Raw genomic sequence first — 25,723 nt, forward strand, 5'->3', positions numbered from 1 at the left:
AATTTATGATGCTTGTATATTTTGTCTTTCCTTTCTATTTAATTGGTGCTGTCCAACATTTGGGTGATAAAAGGTTGAGCATTCCCCCCACCCCTCTTTTTTTAAAGTTGCTTTAACGGAGTACAGGCCATTCCATGCATTTAGTCTCTTGAAAATCAATTCATCGCATAAAGTCATTGTTCTGAGCCTTAATGCAATTTCACAGGTACTTGTGTTAGAATAAGTAATAGGGTTCAGTGTTGCGTAAGAAAGTTTTAAGGTATCCAGGCAGTCTTGATGAGTTCTCATTTACAAGGAGGTAATGGAGTAGCAGGCTGCACTGCTCTCCTGTGCTGACACCCCTGTCATCACGTCCCCTTATGCTCTTCTAGCAAGGCACCCTTTAGCTCCTTAGCATTCTGTCTTCCATGCTCTTTGTTATTGCTCCAGTCACACTGAATGAACGTGGTCAAATGCAGAGATGTGTTTCTCTTCAGGATTTGCAGCGTTAAGTTAGGGATTTTAGTGTTACAATTAGTCTATACACCTCTGAGAGTCAGATCTCTGACATTTTGAGTCACTGTGATGCTCCACTTGTTTTCGCAAATAAATGACTGCTGCAGATACCCACATCTCAGAGCAGTTAAAATGACTGGAATAGATAGAACAAGGGTCTGCCTGTAGAGAGCATGATGATGGGGAAAAGTAACGTAAATCTCTTCCAAATAGTATCCAACTGTAAAAATCTATGCTGAAGTTACATTAAGGACCACTTTTTTAAAAAAGGCACACATACAGTTTCACACCTAATTTGCACCATTCTCCACTGTGGCATATGCAAATCATGTATTTGCATGTGCAAGTGACCATGCTTGCAGTTAGGGTAACTTTGTGTGCAAATGAGGCTCAACTGCTGCATGCACAATTTTGCACATGTAGTTTTGAAAATCAGGCCCTGTGCGGCTTACTTAAACCCACATTATACTGTCAAATCATCAGTGCTCACTGCTCCAGGATTCCCCAACTCTCTTATTTTGTGAAGAATCATACTGTGTGAATCTCTTAGAGTTCTGGTGAGTCATGAGCAGATGAACAGGGGTTTACTTTTCTGACTTGTGGAACCATTTGTCATTCATAGCTTCATAGTATTGAAGGCCAAAAGGGACTATTTTGTCATCTAATCTGATCTCCCGCCTGGCACAGGCAACAGAAATAGAATTTCATCAAAGGATTCATGATCACCCCCAATCATCACAGGGGTGGTGTTGCTTTAAAAGTGTATATGAACACAACACACACCAGTGGCCCTAAGAGTCTCCTCTTTCTTATGGGAGGGATGTCAGGATGCATCCCAGAATCTGGAAAGGGTGAAGAGTAAAATTCCTAGTCTATGAAGTCAACTGTGGACATCGGCATGGAGATCTAATTTACTTGCACAGAACACAGGTTCTGATCCTGCACTATTAAAGTCAATGGGGGCTTTGCCATTGCCTTCAACATGCACAGGACAAATCCTTAGACACTAGGGTGAAGCGTGCTACAGAAAACCCTAAGATAGCTAGATAGAACCACGCAGCTTTGCTCCACACTCCTCCAAAACATGCAGGCTACTTATCAACAATTATAATACTTCAGACATAGCACGTTTCATCACTAGATCTCAAAGTGCTTTACAAAGGAAGTCAGTAAGATTACTGTCATTTTACAGATGGGCAACTGAACAGATTTGCCCAAGGCCACCCAGCAGGCTAGTGGCAGAGCCAGGAATACAACCCAGCTCTCCTGAATCCCAGCCCAGGGCTCTCTCCGTTAGGCCACGCGCCCTCCCTGACATACCACTCTCATGCCATTTGAAGACAAGATAATGCTACTGTTTACTTTTTCACACCGTTTTGTGCTTATAAACTACATTAAGTGACCCACAGTTAAGATGCAGGCACAATGGAATGAAGCGGGGAGACTGGTATAGCTTTAATTCTTAATTTCACTGTTCTTCAGGGTTTAACACCGACCCTAAATGTTGTGTGAACATCATTTTTGTGGCATAATCTCTTTTATTGTTCTTCTTTTTAACAAGTGTTGTATGTAAATACATATTTTAAAAAATTTAAAAGGCTTATTATTTACCGGAGAGTAACAAGCTTCTTCAGATCTGATATGTTTTATTATGTAAATACCTCCTCATTCAAAATGTAAAACATGCATTTTTTTGGATAGACTCGAATAACTAATCTGACACATTAGAGTCTCTCATATAAACAAGTCCTAGCAAAACAAACATTTGGCCTGATTCTGCTTTTCTTTTCACTGGTGGAAATTAGGAGTAATCCCACTGAAGTTAATGGTGTTATACCAGTGTAAAAATGGTGAGAGCCAGAGGGGAATCAGAGCAAATGGGCAAAATCCTGATTGCTTTAACCACAATTAAATTTAATCCTATGGATTTCAATGGGATTATCTGTGAGTAAAGTGAGCAAAATTTGGCCCCTTAGTTACTCTGTCGAGTAAATTCTATGGAGTCTACCCTTTAGGGCAGCTATAGAAAACAGGCGCTGATTTTCAAATACTAACTCAGGCATTTTAATATTAGGCAAAGGCTCTTATGTTCTGCACTGAAAAATTATGTTTAAAAAAATTAACTCAGTGAATTTCAGTGGCTTTTTATATCCCTTTTTTTAAAAAAAAAAACCCAACCAACCACTCTCTCTTTGTCTAGATATACACATGCAAAAGTTGCTCTCTGGATGCGACCTTATATACCAAGTTAAAGCCTAGAACAATTTTTTACAGCCAAGTTATAAACCTCTGCAAAAACAAGGTTTAGAATAGAGATCTTGATCGACTCATTTTAATGTTTTGAATTATAAAACTACACCTTTTAAAAGACAAGTGTCATTGCCAAACGGTGAAATTACTATACTTTACTTCCACCCACTACATTTCAATTTTAATTTTATGAATATTGCAAATTATAACACTCACATTATAACCTCTAAAGGGGATAATTTATAAAAGCAGTGTCCATCAATTATAAATTTTCCATGACATTAATAAAATGGCAAGAACTAATTATGATGACTTCTGAGATGAAGATGCCTTGGACAAATCATTAATATGTTGAAATGATATTTTTTAAAACAGAGCAGGTTCTAATTATGACTGAAATGAGATTATGAAAATGATCACAGAAAGGACATTAACCTGATGAGTTCCACAGTTTCTGAGTACATGGTGTATGGAGATTTAGCTTCTAATGGATCTCGCTCCATAGCATTCCCGCACTCAATGAAGGAGAGAGCAGCATCAGCATAATTCACTGCTTTGCCGAACTTCTCCAACTGAAATAGGAAGATGAAACCATCAAGATGATGCTTCAGCTTTTATTTCCAGCTAGATAGAGCACAATGTATACAAAGCAACATTGACATTAAAAATGCATACATTAAAGAATTAAAGCCAGATCATGTTTTCACCAAGCTGGACAGATAACATAGGGCCAAGTCCTCTGCAAGTGTAAAAGAGTGGAGGTCTGTTGACTTCAATGGAGCTACACCGATTTATCCCAACTGAGGGTGAGACTCAGTACAATCTTTAAAAAAATCCATGTTCCTCCTTTGATATACTAAGGACTTTGTTTGAACGCTAGTATGCAAGAGTTAAGTAACAAATCTGTATGCCACTTGTCAGGAAAATGTGACATTCCATTGTGATTGTTGACCCTCCTCCCACTCCAAAATCTCATCACTTAACTTGCAAATGACACCCTGAAATAGTGTTAAAAAAGTAAAAAAATATAGCACTGCTAAATATTTTATTTTACTAGAATTTTATAGCAAAAAGGTTTTTAGCCCTGATAATGGTTGTGATTAAACTGACTTAGACATACTGATTTCTTTTTTATGTGTAATGAATATTATAGATGACACTTTTATAGTAAGTATTTTATAATAGTATTTAACATTTTCAATTTCTGATAGGTGGATGTAAGACTTTCACTAATATGGCATTTAATGTAAAAGAATCAATAAAGCTGAAGTCTTCCAAAATGTCTTTGTATGTCTCTATCAAAATATTTCCAACGCACCTGCACACATTTTCTGTTCACAAAATGGCAGCTGCTTATAACAATAGATTAAAGTCGAGCTTTATAATGGCATATTTTACTCTGCTGCTACCATTTAGTAGCTCTCCTCACAAGACACATTCCACGCTCTCTATTTTCATGGGGCGTTATCATGTAGATTTCTACCCTATTGTTCTAACTGCACAAAATTCAGCCTGGCAACAAAAGCTTGTTTTGTGTGTGCTTATGTGACAGATGCCCTCTTGGCTGACACAATGGGGAATGAACCAGGGATCTCCAGAGTTAATAGAATGAGCTGCTACAGCTTAAGGCTTTGTAAGTACTCCTTTTCTTTTTGCGGATACAGACTAACACGGCTGCTACTCTGAAACCTGTCATAGCTGCAGACTGTAACAACGCATATCCTCTGTAGATTGGCACAGCGGGGGACATGTAACACCTTCACCACTGGGTTACACTTATTCTACAGTACCCTCTGAACAGTCAGAAGGGAATGCAGACCTCATCTCATTCTTCTCTCTTTTCCACCAATCACTGCCCTTGTTTTACCCGAGGCAAAACCTTGTTTCAGGTGTTCTTTGGAAGCTAGTTTTCTATATAATACAGAAAATTAATGTAGCTTTAAGCTGACTTAGCAAAGGCACATCCTCTTAATCAATGGCGATAAAGCCATGGGACCTAATTCTGCTCTCACAAACAGCCATGTAAATCCAGGGTAATTCCAATGAAGTCAATAACATTTCTCTAGTTTATTGATGGTGCAAAGGAGAGCACAATTAGGCCCATTATCTCGGGCATGTTGTATGCTGTATGTAGTCATTTGTTCTGATGACAGTGTGCCTAATCATAAATGAGTGGATCCCTTGCCCCTCTTCCAGGCAATGACGGGTTCACATTGGGCCATTGCAGAATATTTCAAGCGCCCTCACTTTTGCCAGAAGTCCCTTCTCTGTACAAGCACAGCAGCATCGCTTCCACATCTTGTTAACATTTCCTGACACTTGCAGGGGTCACACACATTATCTTCCCAAGCGCAACACCACATCTTTCAATTTGGCGTGCTTCATTGTGTCAGCACAAAGTAACCAGAAGCAATTGTTTCCATAAGACAATTAATGCCACGGGACTGTACGATAAACGAGTTACTTGGAGAAATACGTGTGCAACCGCATTTGACGAAAAAATGAAAAAAGATCTAAATAGTGGAAAGAAAAGGCAGATACACAGTTCATGGGCATTTGTGGCTGCTAATAACTTATACCATAGCAGCTGGCCTGGCATTCTGATCAGAGCATTGGGGGTGTCAAACTACATGTGACATGAAAGGCCTGCCTGCGGGCAACAACATGATGTGCCATGCCTTTTCATGTTAGCTCTGCTTGAGAAACACCCCTAATTCTACAAGGCATAGTCAACGGTAAGAAGATGGAAGACAGGTCAACACTATCTTGAGTGAATCAGGCTGTGGAGAAAAGCGGATTGACATAGCATGTTGAGACCATCATGAGCTTGAGTCTGTAAATATTTGCTAGCATAGAGGAGGCAGGTTTATGCCAGAACGATGTGTGTTCTCCTTAAAGGTCAATCAGCTGCAGGAGGTGTTGTCAGTCTGCTTCTGTGAGCCTTCCCTGTGTACAGATGTCAGCATTCTGACTCAACATGTTCTACTGACTCAGTCTTAAGTGATCAGCGTGGGCCACCTTCTGTAAACGGGCACGTCAGGAGGTCTGACTTCTAGCTTAGTGACAATCAGGGGATGTTGCCAAAACCCTGAGCCTGAGCTCTGCAGGAAACATGCTGAACAGCGGCCGTGCCCCTGAATCGGGAAAAGGAGCACGGAGAGCTGACATTGGCAGCTTGATCCCTTCTCTCTCTGCCACATACCCCCAAAGCTGCGACATTCCTAAACAATGGGTGCTACATTTTTTTGTCTTTGTTTGGAACCACAGTCATTTGCGATTCCTTACTGTTAAATAAACTGATTTGCAGGAAGAATATTGTTTTCACCCTTAAAATAGATAATTAGTCACCCAAAGACTATTACTTGTCCCTGCATAGAATTTGTAGGGGGAAATTTAGAGGGCAGGCTCAATTTTATTTTATAGTGACCTTACTTAGAGAAATGAGAGAGTTCTATACCACTGTGGGAGCTGCTGCTGCATGGTACCAGCTGCAGCAGACAGGATCCAAATCTCCATTACAATGCAATGGCCCTACTGCTGAGCTGGTCAGGTTAAGGTTGACGGAGCTATAGCCCATCAAAATGAGCAGTTCCATCCAAATCAAAATGCTTTGCCAAATTGTGTTGATTTCGTCAGGATTTTGTTTTGGAAGAAAACTGGAAAAAACTTTTGCCCGTATAAAAATGTCTTTTTTCAACTTTTACAGTATGAAACATTTCATTGTTTTGCTTTGAGATGACTTTCTTTTTAAAAATTTGTATCCCATTATACATCATGTCATATAATACAATTATATCATAATGATTCAGTCAAGCCAGAGTGAATTTCCATTTGGAATTTTCTTTCATGGAGAATTCTGAAATTTTCAGTTTTGAAATCCTTCGGAAAATAAAACTTTTCTCTGCACAGCTCTAGTAGGCCACCTTAATAGGAACAAAAACAACGAGGAGTTCTTGTAGCATACTGAATCTATTTCCCTAAAGTTAAGTATCCTCACACCTTGTTGTCAGCAGTCTAAATGGGCCATCTTGATTATCACTACGAAAATTTTTTTCTCCTGCTGATAACAGCTCATCTTAACTAATTAGCCTCTCACAGTTTGTATGGCAACTTCCAATTTATCTGTATGTATATATATATATATTTTCTTACTATATGTTCCATTCTATGCATCCGATGAAGTGGGCTGTAGCCCACGAAAGCTTATGCTCTAATAAATTTGTTAGTCTCTAAGGTGCCACAAGTACTCCTTTTCTTTTTACTTAGAGACTAATAAATTTATTTGGGCATAAGCTTTCGTGGGCTAGAACCCACTACAGTTAGGAACTTGGGTTTGCTGTGGTCATCTTATATGAAGTCTGATCCAAAATCTACTGAGGTCAATAGAAAGACTCTTTTTGGCTTCAATAGTCTTTGGATGAAGCCCACAGTGTATAAGTTCACACTGGATGATCCGTTCAGAAACATACAATTTCAGTGCTTGAAAAAAAGGCAGAAAATGAATGGAAACCTACCAGTGCATCCGCTTTGTGCTTTAGCTTCTTAGCCTCTTGCATGTAATAGTCTGCATTGTGAAGCCTAAGGAGACAGAGTTAATTTTTCAGGGCTAAGTTTTCACACTGTTGGACAAACGTTATCCGAGAAGAATGGTGACCATTTATAATATTTGTTTAAATTTATTCTGATATTAATACAAAGCTGCTGAATGTAATGATATGCTTAGTGAACATGTGACTGGTGAGCACAAATGGCTAGCTGTGGAAAAAAGCAGCCCAAAGGGGGCCATTAATGTGTGTCGAATAGAGGAAAAGGTAATATAACTCAAACTGATTAACTCTAACAAGTTTCCATTAGAGAAGCTAAAATAAAAAATTAGGAAAGAATTACCCTAGAATTCAACATTTATAATCTGAAAACATTTGTCAAAAAACTCATAATAAATGATAAAAATTCGTTTGTCAAGAGAAAAACTCTATGTAACATCATGTATTGTATATGTATTCTGCCTTTACGTCACAAGTACGGCTCCCATTGTTTTGCCTGTGTGAAGACTGTTGATTCAGACCCCAAGCATATAACTCATATTTAACACAAATGGATTATTACACATCTAGATAAAATCTTACTCCACGTGTTTGGACTGTTTAATACTACATACATGTCATCAAATGTTATTTTAGGTCTTCTTGACTCGGATTTCCCATTGGAGAGTGTAGGCATTGTAGACCAGATGTCTGTTTCTAGATGGCTGGTATCAAGGAGACTGTTTGTTGGTCTACTGTGAGATTCTTCCTCCTACGGAAGAGAATTTTCATTAACTCCTTAAACTTTGACCCAAACTCCTTTATGTGTTTAAAACACTGAAATAAAACAAGAAAAACACATCATTGGCACAGCTTGAGGTTAAAATTCAGATACTTGTTCACATTTTAGGAACCTCACAAATCACCTTGCTTTCCCTTCTGCTACAAACCCACTAGATTAATTAAGCACCGTTATTAGATATTGCTCAGATGCTTGGCCTCATTAACACATGCTTTCAGAAAGGTGTAAAGTCAGCATTGATACCACAGAACCCTGTTCGCTCGAGGCCCTTATTAAAAGTGTTGGGAGGGGAAAGAGATCCCGGAGCATTGGCTGATTATAACCTAGAGATACAACATAAACAAAAAGAAAAGGAGTACTTGTGGCACCTTAGAGACTAACCAATTTATTTGAGCATGAGCTTTCGTGAGCTACAGCTCACTTCATCAGATGTTTACCGTGGAAACTGCAGCAGACTTTATATACACACAGAGAATATGAAACAATACCTCCTCCCACCCCACTGTCCTGCTGGTAATAGCTTATCTAAAGTGATCAACAGGTGGGCCATTTCCAGCACAAATCCAGGTTTTCTCACCCTCCACCCCCCACACAAATTCACTCTCCTGCTGGTGCTAGCCCATCCAAAGTGACAACTCTTTACATAATCAAGTAGGGCTATTTCCTGCATAGATCAAGGTTTTCTCACATCCCCCCCACCCCCATACACACACAAACTCACTCTCCTGCTGGTAATAGCTCATCTAAACTGACCACTCTCCAAGTTTAAACTTGGATTTAAACTTGGAGAGTGGTCAGTTTAGATGAGCTATTACCAGCAGGAGAGTGAGTTTGTGTGTGTATGGGGGTGGGGGGGATGTGAGAAAACCTTGATCTATGCAGGAAATAGCCCTACTTGATTATGTAAAGAGTTGTCACTTTGGATGGGCTAGCACCAGCAGGAGAGTGAATTTGTGTGGGGGGTGGAGGGTGAGAAAACCTGGATTTGTGCTGGAAATGGCCCACCTGTTGATCACTTTAGATAAGCTATTACCAGCAGGACAGTGGGGTGGGAGGAGGTATTGTTTCATATTCTCTGTGTGTATATAAAGTCTGCTGCAGTTTCTACGGTAAACATCTGATGAAGTGAGCTGTAGCTCACGAAAGCTCATGCTCAAATAAATTGGTTAGTCTCTAAGGTGCCACAAGTACTCCTTTTCTTTTTGCGAATACAGACTAACACGGCTGTTCCTCTGAAACAACATAAACAGTTAGACTAGGCAATTGGAACTCGTCTGTGAACTCTGTTTATAATCAGATGAACTAAATTACAGATTAAGTAATGAACTACGGAAAAGCCCTATAATACCTTTTAGTGGGTGAATATTTCAGATACCAACTCAGTGGATAAATCAAGCATGTATCTGATGGATGATGTTGGGACTGAGGGAGGAAACAGCCTGGCTGTTTACATAGCACTGTTTATTTGCCGACATATGCAGTTCATTTTGGCATTGATTTTGGTGGAAGGCATGTGTACTGCTCTCGCAGTTTGAAGTAAAGTGACATGATGATAGAAAGCAATAGGGACAAGTGAATAAGGTAAAGTAAATTGTCAGTTACATTCTAATGCAACTTGCATGTTTTCATTTTACAGTACTAGGTTGGCAACCTTTCATGACATGGGAAATTGTGAAAAATGGGGCCAAACACACCCATTTCTGCAATGGTCAAAAGGCAATGGAAGCAAACAAGAAAATCTTGCATTACGGTAACTCCATAATTAAGGGTGCTTTCTAAAATGGTCTTAAAATTAAGCATAAATTACCATTTTTCTTTAAAAGTAGGTGTCCAATTGCTGTGAAATTTCATACCGGGTTAATTTTCATGCCCCTTGAATTTTCTAAGCAGTTTTTTTTTTCTTTTCATAGATGTTTAAGAAGAAGCCTTTGAAACTGGCTAAAAATTTTCCTTTGCAGCCCTACTTTTCACCGTTGACCGACATCTACTAAAAACCCCATTGCCTATCCAGACAAAACTTGGCAGAGAGGAGGCCCCTGAGGAGAACTGCTCAAATGGGAAGATTTTTAAAAGAATGTGGAATTTATGGTCATTTTTAGCTGTTATTCTCATAATAGCTCAAGTTTATGGACTGTGTACACAAACTAACCTGATTGATGGAGGCCAGGTGCATGCAAGCCAGATAGATGGGAGAGTCTGGGTGCACAAAAGTCTGATTGATGGGATGTGGGGGTGATGGACACATACAAGCCTCACTGGTTGATGGGGACCAGGTGCACATTAGTGTGACTGGTTCAGAGGAGGAGGACAAGAGGGACTGGGCATGAGCAGGCCTGGTTGGTTGATGCTTAGGGAGTGAGTACATGCAAGCGTGACTATTTGATTGAAAAGGGGGGAATGGGGGGAGGGAGGGAGAGAGATTGGTCCACAGAAGCCTGATTGATGGGGTGCAATGCAGGCAAACCTGATTGATGGTAAGTTCAAACCTGATTGGGCGGACATAAAACCTTCCTCAGGAGGAGCTATGCTTTTCTGTCAGATTTTATCCTACAGCAGAGAAGGCCTCATGTGCAGCTGCTGATGGATAAAAAATATTCTCCTGTTGCACTTCTAATGTCCCCAAATCCCCTCCCCTCACCCCTCATTCAACACCTGCCCCTAATTAAGCATGACAAGAAACCAAGGGAGTTCCCACACAAAAGACTTTGTTGTGAAGTGTGAAGCACTGCTACACATAAAACATGCCTGACACAAAAGCAAGGAGATTGGAAGTGAGGCTACCTAGCAGCACATAACATCTTCTCTTTCACTCACAGCCATCCACCCCTTGTGATGTCAGCTACCTTATACCACGGAACATGAATGGCAACTGCCACTGTACCCTCCAGAGGGATGCCAGCCTCGCATCACTCCTTCTGCACATGCTCCTTTACCTACCTATCTTCTGCCACAGTCAACTCCTACGCCAAACATCAACAACTGCCAGTATTGGGGGATAGAGTAATCTGGTAGAAGGGTGTACCCATACAGGCGACAGCAGGGCAGAGTTCAGATTCAGAGGGGTAGCAGTGTTAGTCTGTATCCACAAAAACAACGAGGAATCCGGTGGCACCTTAAAGACTAGCAGATTTATCTGGGCATAAGCTTTTGTGGGTAAAAAAACACTTCTTCAGATGCAAACCACTTCCTCAGAAGGAGTTCAGATTGTGTCACATGGTCTGTAGTTTACTGGGAAAGCGTATGCGTGGGGGTGGAGGACGAGAGGGTCTGTAAAGTTAGGAACTTAACTTGTTATTTCTTTGCTATTGTGGGTTTGTGTCAGGCATTTAGTGGATGTAACAACCCTAACTACTCCACAACAGAGAGTTTTGTGTATTATGTAGGTATCCCAGTCAGAAAGGACTTGAGTTGGCAGAAACCGAATCAAAGCAAATAAAGGGAAGGAGGAAAGCAGATGAAGGCAGATGAGAAAAAAAGCAAATCAGGAGGCAGCTTGTGGTAGAAATGCAGGCGCTCAGATAGTTGGTTCGTGTGTGTGGTACACACAGGCAATTTTTCATTGGGTTTTTACTGGGCGGTCAGTTCAATCTGCAATGCTTAGTTTAGCCCCAGTGCTTAATTACCAGTTGAGAATTTGGGGATATTCGTCACAAGAAATATGCAAACATTATAGAAAATTCGTCAAAGAAGATTTTTTTTCTTTACGTGTGTGGTTAAAACTACACAGGCAGGAGGAGTAATTGCAGATACTCCGCTGCTGTAAATCTAGCCTATAAAGCTGAGGGACCAGGTGTTCTAGTCAGTTACACACGATGTCAAATGGATGCTTAATGCCGATCTAAAAATGGAACTTGCAAGAGAGCTTGTGTACTGCTCTCAAACGCTCCACGCCTAGCTGCTCTTCAGTGGGGCTACAGAAGGATTTAAACAGACATTAAAAAAAAGAGAGAATCAAACAGAATAAAGCCTAGTTACTTTTGTTTTATCATGTTCACTTTCAGCAGCTCCGACCAGTTACTTACACAGATTCCTTTGGGGTTCGAAGAGGATTTGTTCTCATTCTTTCCGAATTTAGACGAAGAGGAGTTTGTGATGCTGTTCTCTTGGCTGAAGGAGCTGTTGTCACTGCTGTGACGCCTGTGTGCTGGCTCATCCAGCAGCGGGGATAACGGAGGAGGGAATGACTTCTCTTCTCTTTTCTTAGTCACCTTTTTAACTGAACTCCCGCTGCGGAGAAACAGACAAGAAATGGTTGGGTGACAAGCCTTTGGGTATTTTTATATTCTCTACCTCGCCAAACACTTGATGTTACCTAACTGGAGGCCAGATTCTGCCCTCATATGACTATGAGTAGCAGGAGGCCAATGAAGGCATAAAAGCTACTCCTGCCTTCTTTGCCTCTTCAATGACAGCAAAGACCTTTTGTTTCAGGGGGACTATTTTGTCTGATTGTGTTAATACTGTTGTGGACACTTTAAACACTATATTGAGTCAGTCATCATCACAGAAGGCATAGGGGCCTTGATCCCCCAAAGCACTTAAGCAGATGCTTAACTTTATACATAGGAGTAGCCCTATTTGAGGTTAAAGGGACTATTCTCATGCGTAAAGATAAAAATTTTAAATGCATTGCTGGACTGGGGCCCATATGCCTGCTCTTAGCAAATATCCATCATACAGTAGAGCATGTGAACGAACAAAATGGTTGTAACAGCCACCAAATAATAACCATAACAATAACATGACATTAGTTCACCTGACAAGTAAAACGGATGTGACCCACTACAGAAAATGATTTAGAGCAGCTGGCAAAAGCTCTTGAGCGAATACCAGTTAATGAATTAACTTGGTTTGGAAAATAACTATGTCTTTAACATGAAAGCTGACACGATGCTATGGCTGACTGCCTGTTTTGTATAGAAGAATGGTCACTAGTGTAAAAACTGCAGCTATGTAAACCCCCCTGACTGTTTAACATGTTCATTTGGTCATGGATTTTTATTTTAGTTACTGTCCTAGTCCAGTCTATGAAGATTACTTGAATTTTAATCTTTTCTTAGACAACTAATATTGCACTACAAAGTCATTTACTTTTCATCATTATTGAGTAAAATTTTCAATAGCAAATTAAGTTAACAAAAATTTATGTGTCCCTCTTAGTCAATTTCAGTAAGTGTCAGGAATTATAGATTTACAATACCTCAAAGCAGCAAATCAGAGAGGAACAAGCAATGCAAGCTGCCTAATTCGTCAATCTGGTGATACTCAACACCATCCTCTTTATTCCAGCCTGGCTGTATTCCACAATGTTACCAATTTTAATGATAATTGTGTCTATTTAAATCATTTTCTAATTGTGGCTTTTGTGTCAATTTTAATAATATGGACGTGTATTAATATTCCCGAAACCTTAGCAGACTATAATCAAACAAAAACCCGATACACTGTACTGTCATTGCCACTCAGACTCATTTTCAATACGATTAATATGTGGCTAAAACTATCCTGTTTAAAGCTCTTCATTATATGAAAGCTCTTCAGAACAAGGGACCTTCACCAGCATCGCCTGTCTACGGCGGTACCATAGGAAGGTTACGGATACTGATTGCACAGCAGACTGTTTTACTCAGAAACCAGGTTGGGCAGCTGAATAAGACCAAATGAAAACCGCTGTGTACCAGGCAGCGGAGGGAACTGCCAGGGAAGGTTGGGGAAGATTTGCCATTTTCAGAAAATTCTCATTCAAAGCCTTCCTTGCATCCCGCCGATCTCCAAAATGCATTGTGGAGCTCATGTGAATTACCACAGTCCTAGGTTATAGCAACACTCAGACACATGTTTGTTATCTCATTGTGCAGTTGGGAAACCAGACACAGGAAGGCCACACAGTGAGACCAAGTTAGTGGCAGAGCTGGGAGCAGGACACTCACACCTCCTGATTCTTAGACCAGCGTCGTATCCATTGGACCATACTGTGAGTGAAGAGATAGACTGGCGGCTCTGGCCTAGCCCAAGATCCATCCATCCATGTGTGTGCCCGCGCCAATAGGGTACTGGAAGGTAGGTGGGAAATGGAGTCCACTTGTGAAAGAAAAGTTAGGGTAGAGTCTGTGATCCTGTCCCCACATTGGAAAGTCTGAGGGGCTCTTCTTCTCCCCAATAAACATTTTGTTGGAGAAAAGGGAGTTGGGTCTGATGGGCCCACTTCAAAAGTTTTTGCAGAAAGACTGAAGGTCAATCAATCCCCCACTTTAGGACCTAATCCAGCCCCTGCTTTAGGATGTCAAGGTTGCTCAGAGCCTCCCTTGATAGTTTCGTAATCCAGCTTTTGGAATTCAGGCTATGTGGACTCTATGACCTTTGGAAGGGAGCAATCTTAGGCAGCCACACAACAACCTTGCTAACATTACCCAGTTGCTGCTACTAAGGGGGAAGTAAATGACATCTAGAATAGGCTCAGCGTTGGTGGTTGTGTCGCTGGAAAAGGCAGCAGCTGCCAGGACAGCTGTCTATTCTCTTGGCTAGCGTTCTTATATATTTCAGAGAGCTGGCCTCCATTTTTGGGGCACTGCCTTCAATTTTGCACCCACACTTCAGTTGTGGGCTCAAACCTCAGTTACAGGTGCAGCTACTCAGATTTGGCATACAAATCATTCCGTGGGAGGCGGGGCCTCAACCTAGCCACCCCAAAAATATTCCTCTGTGTGTGTGCGTGAGTGAGAGTGAGTGTGTATGTGTATACACACACACGGGGATATTTAACTATATCTATATATAAAAATTAAAACAGCAAAAGCCCTTTGACTGTTTCAGCCCCAGCTGCAGTTATTCATTTTCTTAGTTGCCCTTTCAAGCCAAACAGGGTTTCAGAGAAATTAAACTGATAGCTTTTGTAACAGTGTTGTCTACTTCAGACTCATGATGTTAACAATAACCTCTGTGAAATCAATTGTTACCAGTAGTTAACTGGACTGTAACTTTGCTTTGGGTTGTTAATGAGCTAACAAACTGGTCTTTCATTGCAGTAATCACTAATTTTGAATGAATTTATTGCAATAAACACCTGGACTCAATGATTTAATTTGCTGACATGATTATTAGTTAAATTATATTTATAATCAAGAGAGAAACATAAAAATGCATGAAAAAAATACAAGCAGAACTGATGGTCTTGTGGCTGCAGGGTTTAATCTTTGTGTCAGAGAAGGCCAATTATCAAGGAATGAGAAATCTCCCTGTCTGTTTTTTTTCAGTCTTGTTTATTGTAGGGTATGAAGCAAGCCACAAGGGAGCCTGTGTATGAAGGATGAAGAATTTTCATCTACTCTCGAATTTCAAGAGGCCATTCTTTACCCTTACTTTATCCACTCATTGTAGTCTGCTATAGTATCTCTGGCCCATTAGTGAGACAAAGCCATTGTCTATGCCAATCACTTGGCTTTACCTTCCTTCCACTCTCCCTGTCCCCAAAGAAATGCTTCACACTGATGGTGTATCTAATCTTCTGCAGGGGGTTAGCAGGGAAAGGTCACTCTCACATGAGGTTAGACCATGTGGCAGCAACTGAATGAAGCTGAAGTCTTTGTCCCAGATGTACTAGGATAGTTTTATTGTGAACAACACTATAATGAAAGCTGTCGTGACTACCCAAGGGACCAGCAAATCTATGTTGCCTAGTACAGGTGCATCTTTAACGAAAGGTCAAAGAAACCTATACTGAAAATCTTAGAAATACTCTAAAATGACTGCTTAAGACAGACTCTTGTCTGCTCGCTGTTGTGCATGTTTGGGCTGTATGGGCTTAATTTGAAAACCAGAACCCCGTATCTGCAAATAACTGATGGTGTTGTTACACATGTGCAAATGCTGGCAAGGAGCTGTCTAATAACTGGACTGTGCCCGCAAATTAGGTAGCCAGACATTAATTGCCATCACCTGCATGTGCTATTAATTACACCTGCAAAATTGGTCTTGCAAGTAAATACCTGTATTAACAAAGATAATAAAATAATAACAAAAATAAAAATGCTCGTGCAAAATGGTTGGCTGATCTATTAAATTAAAAAAAAGCTCTGTATGCTTAGTGTCCAAAGCAATCTCTGGAAAACAGACATTTAGGTCAACTTGAAATCCTATACTCTTGGAATACAATACTTAATTTCTGAACCACTAAATACTCTCTCCTCTCTGCTTCTGTTATCCTGTGGACTTAATAAGGAAAGATTGTACAAAAATGTTATTTGTCTGCCCTAAAATGAAAAACCAAGATGGAGTTAATACAATTTTCATCAAATATGTATAAAATTAATGCATCCAATCCTCCCTAACTTACAAACTTTACAATTCACAGTAAAAAAAAAAAAAATTAAAAAAATGGTGGTCTCCTCCCACTTTTCAGAAAGATTTAGTATCCTAGGGAATGACCCTAAACCCACAAGTGAACGGAAAGACTCCCATTGACTTCAAGCCCCTAGTGTAATATGGAGGTTTCATGTTACTAAAAATACATTCGCTAGCACGTTATGACATATTAGAAATAATTAAAATTGAACTGCAATTATTAAAATAATTATATATAGTATATCTTGGTTCAGATCTGGGAAAAGGCAAACACTCAGGATTATGTATAAGAATATACAAGCACATGGATGCCTAATTGTTTATGCAATTACTATGGCTGCATAATGAAAATGGGGTATTTGTGTGTGCAAGTGGTTATTAGGTGCATAACTGACCATCTGAGCATGCCAATACCCAGTTTACTTGTGCAATTATGGAAACAGCATGTGCAAATTAGGCATTTAATTTCCAAAACATTGATGCATGTGGCTTTCTAAAAACCTGTCTTTGTGATATGGTCTCCTTGCTTGTTCTCTTGTTTCTCTTCACTGACGGCCAGGTTTAAAGGTAATTAGTCACTTTTGAAAATCCTAGTAGGCACCTATTGCATTGCTAGGCACCTAAATACTTTTAAAAATATAACTCCCTGGATCCTGATACTTCAATCGGATCTGTGTGGGTGGAACCTTGTGCCCAAAGAGAGTCTGCATACATGCGAAGATTAATTCACTCGGATTGTGGGATTGGGCTTTACTTGCTATTTCACAATAGTTCTCATAATAATTAAATACAGATTATCAAGGCTCTACTGTATTAATATGTAGAACCTTTGGGAATAAAATTTGGGGCTTAATTGACATGCTTCTCTTTTACTATTTTGCAACTGCAGTGTTATTTCCCCCCTACCTTTGAATCAGTGACTGGTTTGGACTCATTTTTTGTAGCTTATCCCTGATGGAAAATAGAACTGCTCCTGAATGCTTAAAAATAATCTGGGGCTATGCAGAAATTTGTCATTACACATTCAATCCCCTAGTTTTGGGATCAGGGTTGATCTACATTCAGCTGCACTCCACTGGGAGTTGCAGACCTGCATGATCAAAGAACATAGGATTTGTTTAAAATGAACTTGGAAGATATTAATAATGAACTCGACGTGATCCAGGCCTCAATCACGTCAGTGGCTAAGGAGTCAAAAAATTTTGGTTCACAATTCACAGTGGGCGAGAGAAAAAGCTAACATATGGAAATAACTATTGATGGACACAATTATATTTTAACCGAGAATACCAAAGGCTTGAAAGCTCTAAGGAATCAAATTAATGACCTGGAAAACAAGCTCAAATTAAGAAACATCAGGTTGGGGGTGGATCCCTAGGGCTTATTTGAGACAGGGAAAGAATTTTTTTTGTAATGGATAATGGAACTGGTGGGGATGGATAATTTTTGATTCCCTCTGCAATATATCTCAGCTCATTGTATTTTCAGGAATGACAACTGGGAACACCCATTATCATGCTTACTAAATGTGTAACATTTTATGGACCACACCATCACCTGCAAATCATCTGCCTTTTCCAGACTCAATGACATAGAGGACCAGACTCTGATCTAATTTTCAGTGGTGTAATTCTGGACAAAGTGGAGTTACTCTAACTAAAGCAGTATAAATAAGATTATAATCTGCTCTGTGGACTTCCTAATGGCTTTAAAAGATGTGAATTAAATAATTAAATTCAGAACTTCTCCATAAATTTAAATATTGACACTGTGATACCTTTTCCCCAAGATCATGTACTTTCTGGGCCTGAATCTTTGCTTGTCCCAGTGGAAATCAGAAGTTACACCTCTGAAACCAATAAAAGTGCAAAACTGATAGGCTTTCTCTCTATTTACAGAATGTTAATCCTGTGATTATAATACTATTAAATGTAATTCATGTGGTGCCTGATTGCTGATGCATTATAGCCATTTCAAACAAAATGCAATACTTCAGAGAGATACCAATTATACGGTTATATGTACCCTGGAAAATAAAGTGCTACTCAAAGTTAAGTACTTTCTACTAGCTTTGTACTGTAGGAGGTTAACATGCCAGGACTCCACTCGGCATTTGGCAGGACTGCTCCATAGTTCAGGCAGAATCATATTTAGAATAAGGACTTTGTTCCATAACTAGAATCAGACAATACTGTAACAAAACCAACATTTTATTTTATATACATCTATTTATAAGGGCCAAATCCTGATCCCACTGAGGTTAATGGCAAAGCCACTGTTGGTGTCAGTAAAACCAAGATTTGGCCCTCAGAAAACAGATTTCTTTTTCAGTAGAAAACTCCCGGTGTTCAGGGTAGGTATAATCAGGGCAGCATGGACCTGGCTGAGAGGACAGGATACACGTGTATATCCACCCTTCAGTGCCTCGGTGATATTGTGGTTTCCGTGAGCCCAGCAAAAGGATAGCTCAAGTCCATTCAGAAAACATGGATCCCTCTACATGACAGATGGGAGCAATGACACCAAGCCACTGGGCAACAGCCATGCTTTATCACAGAGTTCCATAACAAATGCTTTCAAAGAGCATGGTTATTAAATCACAGCTTAGTATTAAGAAATACTTACTCTTTAGTGCTGGTTAATCTGTGATTAGGTATCGGAGAAATACACGGTGGAAGTAGGCATGAGGCTGAGGTGTCCTCAAGGCGCTGTTTCTTGGTTTCAACAAATGTATCCAAGCTTTCGGACTGCTTGAACAAAACAAGAACAGCTTGAAAAATGCCGCATCTAAGCACAAATTCACCTTACCATTAAGAGAACGTCAAGAATCTCAGCATAATTCCTTTGTAGTAGCAGCAGCTAAAATACTGATATCTAAGAGAAGTGAAAATAACTAAAAAAAAAAAAAGGCCTAAATGTGCTGATCTGTGTTGCAAACACATGACTAAGTTATATAAAAACTAACCCAGATGGATAATTGTAAAGCAAATGCCTCACTTTACTACAGTTTGCTTCTGTATTGCATCATAAATAATCAAGATCTAAGGACCTGATCCTGCAAAATCTTATTTACATGAATATCTTTTACTCATTAATATACTTGAAGTCAATGAGACAACTTTCATGAGTAAGGATTACACAGATGACTGAGAGGCTGCAGGCCTGAGCCCTGAAGTGGTAGTGATTAGCAAGGGGTAGATGGTTCAAAATTTACCTTGACAGATTCCCTGTTGCATGACCTCAGTGCCTGAACTAAGAAGATATAAGTAAAGCTGATTACTGCTCTGTCACTGGAACCTTCATACCGTCTCTCAAGCCCATGAGCTTGTGCCTTAAATAAATCTTTTAATAAAATGATTTTGAAACCCAAATCAGCCTCTTCATGCCATGTTTTAAACACGTGCAGCACAAACCCTAATTAACTTGCTTTCTCCTGCGTCACCGTGAGCAGTGATACTGATGAGCATACAACAACCAAATTGGAAGAGAAAGGGCTATTTTGATACTCAGTTGAGTATTTTCATTCTAGTGGAATGCCCAAGCACCCAGAGAGTGTACCTTTTCATCTTGGCAGTTCCTGATCCAAAGCCCCAGCTAATGCAGTGAGGAGGTTCCCCCACTCTTTTAGATAACTCATCATATTCCTTGAGCCCTAGGTTTAGCTACCGGTATTGTAGTCTTCTTCTAGCCAGGATTCTTACTAAAAATCGCCCCACTGAGTTAGCAAATCTACAAGTTATTAGCATATTATTCGCATAAACCCCAGCACACATGTGCATGCACACAAAATACATATTCACACAATGCCTTTCTTTCTGCATAATTTTAATGCATAGGCCAGAGTAAAACCAGAGATTCAGCTCCTGCAGACTTTATTCGTGAATATTCCCACCTAAGTCAATGTGAGTATTCACATGAGTAAGGGCTGCAAGCCTTTGTATGTATTAACTCCCTCCTTTATCATCAGACTACTCTAAATCAGCATTTTAATGCAGTTCAAGAGGCCAATATAACTGACAGCTGAAGTCACATTCCCAGTGATTTATAAAATTTGGGGTATAAAAATATTAAATGATGTCTTCTCTCTGAAAGACCAGAGCATAACCATTTCAGCTGGAAAATCCCTCTACAAAAATTCATTTATGATATAAAACCTCCCTTTCTTTTCTGAAAGCGCATTTTAGTTTGAAACATACTGTCATATCCCACAAGACAGGATACCCTTGGGCATAAATAACATAAAACACATGATAAAACATAAAAAGAAAAGGAGTACTTGTGGCACCTTAGAGACTAACCAATTTATTTGAGCATAAGCTTTCGTGAGCTACAGCTCACTTCATTGGATGTGAAATGTAGCTCACGAAAGCTTATGCTCAAATAAATTGGTTAGTCTCTAAGGTGCCACAAGTCCTCCTTTTCTTTTTGCGAATACAGACTAACACGGCTGTTACTCTGAAACCTGTCATGATAAAACATAGTCCCTTAAGTCAAAATATATTCTTCATTTCAGGTAGTTGCAAAGGGGGAGCAGCTAGTTAAGCAAATCATATTTCTATAAATCACATTTGTTTATATAACAAAATTATATTTTTAAAGTCAGAATTCATCGGTGGCATAAGCCGCACTACTCCACTGACTTGAATGAAGCAGTGCCTAACTCAGTGGTGAATCAGCTTGTAACTCTCCAGACAATAAAAACCTGCCTTCCGAACAGAAATCACATTTTCTGGGTACAATCAAACCTCTGTAATTTGCACTAGTTCTTGGGAATCCCACTGCAGATTACTGACCACTGCAAATGAATGGGAAAGTGCGACACATCACCAAATATACATAGTTCATTGATTTTGACAATTAGAGGTTGGTTTTAAATAGTTTATGATGAAAATTCACAATGCACTGGTAAATGTAGTGTAGCATCTTTTGTAAAAAAACAATCATATTTTAGTAATATGATAGCTCTACAGAACTGTCTCTTCAATTAAATCTTTGTGGAGAGGTTTTGGGACGGGTATGAAGAAATGCAGATCACCGAGGTTCTATCTGGTACCTACTTAGCTGACACACGGAAATGGAGTGGTTTCCCTTGGACTATAAAAATGACTTACCTTGTGCTTCCTTTTGGATTTTGTGGAGGGCTTTTCAGCGGCTGTGGTGGGGGACTCTCGAGATTGTCGCCTGTGTTTCACATTTGCCTCTCGTGGTTCGGTTTTCACAGCCGCAGTCTCACAAGGCTCTTGTCCAGGTATTCTAGAGAGTAAACTAAGATCTATTTTCACCCAAAGGGATTTGAGTTCTTCATATTCCCTCAGCGGGGACAGAAGTTCATTTTGCACAATTGGGATCGGTGAAAAGAGTTGTTCCTCTAAATCATTGCTGGTCTGGTCTATTGATGTGTTGCTGCTGTTGCTAGTTAAACTACTTACACTGAGGATGTTACTACTGGAGTCCTTTACTTTGATGCCATTGGCAGGACCACTGAAAGCTGGTAATGTTTTAGCCTGCAGGCTCTCTTCCTGGTCTGTGTTTGAATCAGAAGTAGATGAATCGGTTTCAATAAATTCACGGGATTTAGGGACAGTTTTGCTCGGGCCTCTGTACTTTTTCTTCTCAGAAGCAAGTCCCGTGCTAGTCCTTGGTTCTTTTCTTGGAGCTGTCTTTCCAACGGCTGCTTTTGTGCGAACCTTTGGCTGCTCTGGTGGTTCCTGTGTATCTTTTTCTTTGGGAGTGTTGCTGGTATTATTTGGTTTGGGCCAGTTATACTCTTCTACACTGGAAGTCCTTTCTACCTTTTTGGGTTGTTTTTTCCCAGGAGTCCTTTGTGAAGTTGGCTCATTATGAGCTGGTGACTTCTGCTTGGAGCTTTTTGTCTCTGGAGTTTTCTGGGCAACTCGTGGTTTGGCTTTCTCCCGGATGGGACTAAGGACGGCCCTGTCTTTGGAATCGGTCTGGGGCAGACTGTTATTAAGCTTCCCTTTATTTTGTCCTTCAGTCTGTTGGCTGCTCTGAGGCTGAGAACTGTTCTCGCTATGAGTCTCATTTTGGTTGTTGATAATGGTCTTGTTATGGGGATTCACTTTATTTAGCCATTTATCCAGCTGCCACTTGTTTGTTGAGGGAGGTTCAGGCTGCAGATCGAAGAACGATAGGAAACAAATCTTAGAGAAGCAATGTATTTTAGTTTAAACCACAATTACATTTTTAACACAGCCTTTTTATTTCAGTCAATCAGTGATTATTGCTACTTTTACTATAGAATGTATGGTTAATTAGGCTTCCTTAGCTAGTTTACAATGTGGCCCTGGAGAAATTTAATACAATGAAAAAGTTAAGCAGGTCCCTGAAGATATAATTTTTGTTATGTTGCCTTTCCTTCGTCCCAGACAAATACTGTGTCAATAAAATCTTCTCTGGTACTGGACAAAAATCTAAATATTTCTCTGAAGTAACTGAAATGTGGGCCAGAAGGTTTCCCCCAAAGCTAAAAAGAGTGTGTGGATCATGTGTTTGACAGCATAAAGGGAGAAGAAAGCAAATAACAATAAACAGAATAGGACTTTTATGTTTTCTGAAGGATAAAAGGATTTCGCTTTCAGTGACAAGGCTTTTTCCTGAGAGTGTGCTGGGAGAAGGGACTTGAATTCATAGCTTTACCTCTGGAGTTGCACTGCGTGACTCTTCGTTATGCTCACTGTCACTGGAGCTGCTTTCGCTGTCGGAATCGGACTCGGAGCTGCTCTCGGACTCACTGGAGCTCCCGGAGCCTCCGCTGGAATGTGCTAAAACTGCACCGTGTGCTGTCTGCAGAGGAAGGCCACTGCGGGGAAAGACAGACATTCAGCTGAATATGCTCCTTGCCCAATTTTTATGTTAAAAGTCTAACCTAGGAAAATTGATGGTGATGACCCTGGTCATGTAGTCCGTACTCCGCCACAATTCCCATTCACTTCATTTTGACTCCACAAAGTCTCAAATGGGAATTTTGCTCTGCAAGGACTGAAAGATCTCGCCACCATTTGTAAATGCTTTGGGTTTATGCTTCACGGGACACATTTATGATGCTGTTAATAATAAATAATAAATCATAATAAATAATAATAATAATAATAATAACAATCCAATGAGAAACAGCTTAGTGCCACAAGTTTGAGCTTATTAGGGTTGCAAAAGCTAACACTCATACTTAAATAATTTACAAATGGAAAAAAATTTTTTGTCAGTACACTTATAATTGATGTCCAAATGAGAGACATTAGGCAACTAATATTGGACATAACGCTTCATTTTAAATGAATGCTTTTTAGTGTTTTACACTGTAGGATACAAAAGCTACAGATTTATGACAACTCTCCAGAGGTTCCACGGATTCTTTATTTGTAGTTGGTTTTTCTACTCATGTTTGTGACAGTGCACTAAGAACATGGAGCTCCTGTTGGAAATGAACATTCCTAGAGCACTTACTTTTCAGCACTGTCCCCCTCCCCTTCCAATTTATGAAAAGACCCTCTGCTGTCATCTTTTTCAGCATTTATTTTAACACCAATGGGTGTAAAGGAACCCCGTTTTTAGTATTATGGAAGTTTGCCAAGCAGAGTCTTTAAAAACTCATTTTTAATTTTCAGATTTTTGTCAGAGAGATAACCATAAGATTTTATGTCTGTTCAACTGATCTATACTGCAACTGATTGATTTTAAATTTGTGAAGCTGACAAAGCAAAGTGTTTGAAAACGGACACAATTTGCTAGTACTCCTTTATGGATATCCAATTCTTCACCTTAATATATCAGATGATGTGTGAGTCCCATACAGAAACATCTTTGCAAGCCTAGGGGTTTTCTGTGAGCGATAATCCTTACTTTACCCTCTCGTAACTTTCTATTCTCCTTTTTTCCAAGGACTCCAGCCACATATGGAAGTGCTCTCCCTGACCCCAATCAAACCAGTTCAACACAGGTGAGTACACGAGGAACCCTCACAAGAAAGATGCAGTAACCAACGAACTTGGACTGGTGAGGGCCATAAAAATTCTGTGTCTGATTTCATTCCACAATAGTCGGTGGAAATATTGCCCCTGACTTCAATGGCAGCCAATCTACCCCTTAATTCTTCCCTCTTTCTAACCTACTTTCTCTTTACACCCATGTACTTAGCTGTTTGTATACCCCATACCTCACCCCATGGCTGGGAAGGTAATTACCTTTCTAAGCACTGCAATGCCCCTCCCCCTCTCACCACTAGTGGGAGTGGAAAAGTCTTCTCACAACATGCCCTCCCATCCTTAAAGAGATTCCTCTTCTGATCTAAATGTTAATGATTACATCTCAAGTGAACTATGCAGATGTAAAGGGCCCTGCTTGGACAGGAACGAAAAAAAAAAAACCCAAATGAAGTTGTAACTTGCAAGTTTCAAGTATGCTAGCAAGGTGGCTAATATCAAGATACTGGTAATAAACTAACATGTATGTGCACCATTGTCCTCTGTTGGATGGTATCAGAACTGTCCAGATTTGCATTATAGTTCCTCTTTTAATAGCTAGTGCAGATTCTCCTTTGGCACTAGAGATAGAGATTGATGCTTTTTGGAACTGAAGGGTCTAATCATCTATCCCTGGCATAGCTGTTAAGGCTTGAGTAGCCACAGTTTCCAGTATAGCAGCAACCATCAAATTCCTAAGTTATCGTGAACTTATCACAATATTAATTAATTGTTTCTTACTTGTCACTGACCCACTGACTCACTTTGGCCCTTATTTGGGAAAGCATCTCTAGTCAGGAAAGGTGCTTAGTCCTATTGAAGTCAATGTGACTTCAGCCCATGCTTACAGTTAAGAACATGCTAAAGTGCTTTGCCGAATTGAGGCCTAAGAATGGAGGTTACAAAAATGCAGGATGAAAGTCTGATCAGGTACCTGTCCTGCCATTTTAATAGTTTTGTTATATTTACAAATGTGTCTCATGTCCACTGACAAAACATCTGAGTGCTTTGTGGTTCATTATGAAACCAACTATCTGCTTGGGTAGTGATAGACCACTAACCTAGTTGCTCATTAAATGCACAAAAGAATTTTTAAAAACCCAAACAAAATATAAAAAACCCAAACAAAAACCAAGCCAAACCAAACCAAACCCAGGGAAACTTCACTCCAATAAATTAATAGTAGAATCTGTCAAAAAAAATATCAAATGAACATTTTTGCCCACAAGAAAAAGAAATGGATTAGCCAACATCAAAATTTTAGGAATATGGTGATTTTGACCATTTTGTTTTTGATTTTTTGGGGGCATTACTGAATTTGCAAATGAAATTAG

General features: G+C 39.8%; 1 protein-coding gene across 3 annotated transcripts in view; it reads right to left on the reverse strand.

Moving 5' to 3' along the window:
• The window catches only part of AFF2 (ALF transcription elongation factor 2), a 412,391-nt gene that overhangs the window by 23,684 nt on the left and 362,984 nt on the right, over positions 1–25,723 (reverse strand). For 2 of the 3 annotated variants that reach the window (XM_048863483.2, XM_048863485.2), the window contains exons 10-16: positions 23,068–23,230; positions 21,522–22,541; positions 19,036–19,160; positions 12,093–12,297; positions 7,904–8,040; positions 7,260–7,323; positions 3,181–3,317 (exon numbers count right to left, since the gene is read on the reverse strand). In XM_048863483.2, the coding sequence (XP_048719440.1) occupies positions 3,181–3,317; positions 7,260–7,323; positions 7,904–8,040; positions 12,093–12,297; positions 19,036–19,160; positions 21,522–22,541; positions 23,068–23,230 (1,851 nt within the window). The remainder of the gene's footprint in view (positions 1–3,180; positions 3,318–7,259; positions 7,324–7,903; positions 8,041–12,092; positions 12,298–19,035; positions 19,161–21,521; positions 22,542–23,067; positions 23,231–25,723) is intronic. The other variant, XM_075132559.1, reaches the window with a different exon arrangement.

Source organism: Caretta caretta, chromosome 9 (genome assembly GCF_965140235.1).
Source record: "Caretta caretta isolate rCarCar2 chromosome 9, rCarCar1.hap1, whole genome shotgun sequence".
NCBI classification, from domain to species: domain Eukaryota; kingdom Metazoa; phylum Chordata; order Testudines; family Cheloniidae; genus Caretta; species Caretta caretta.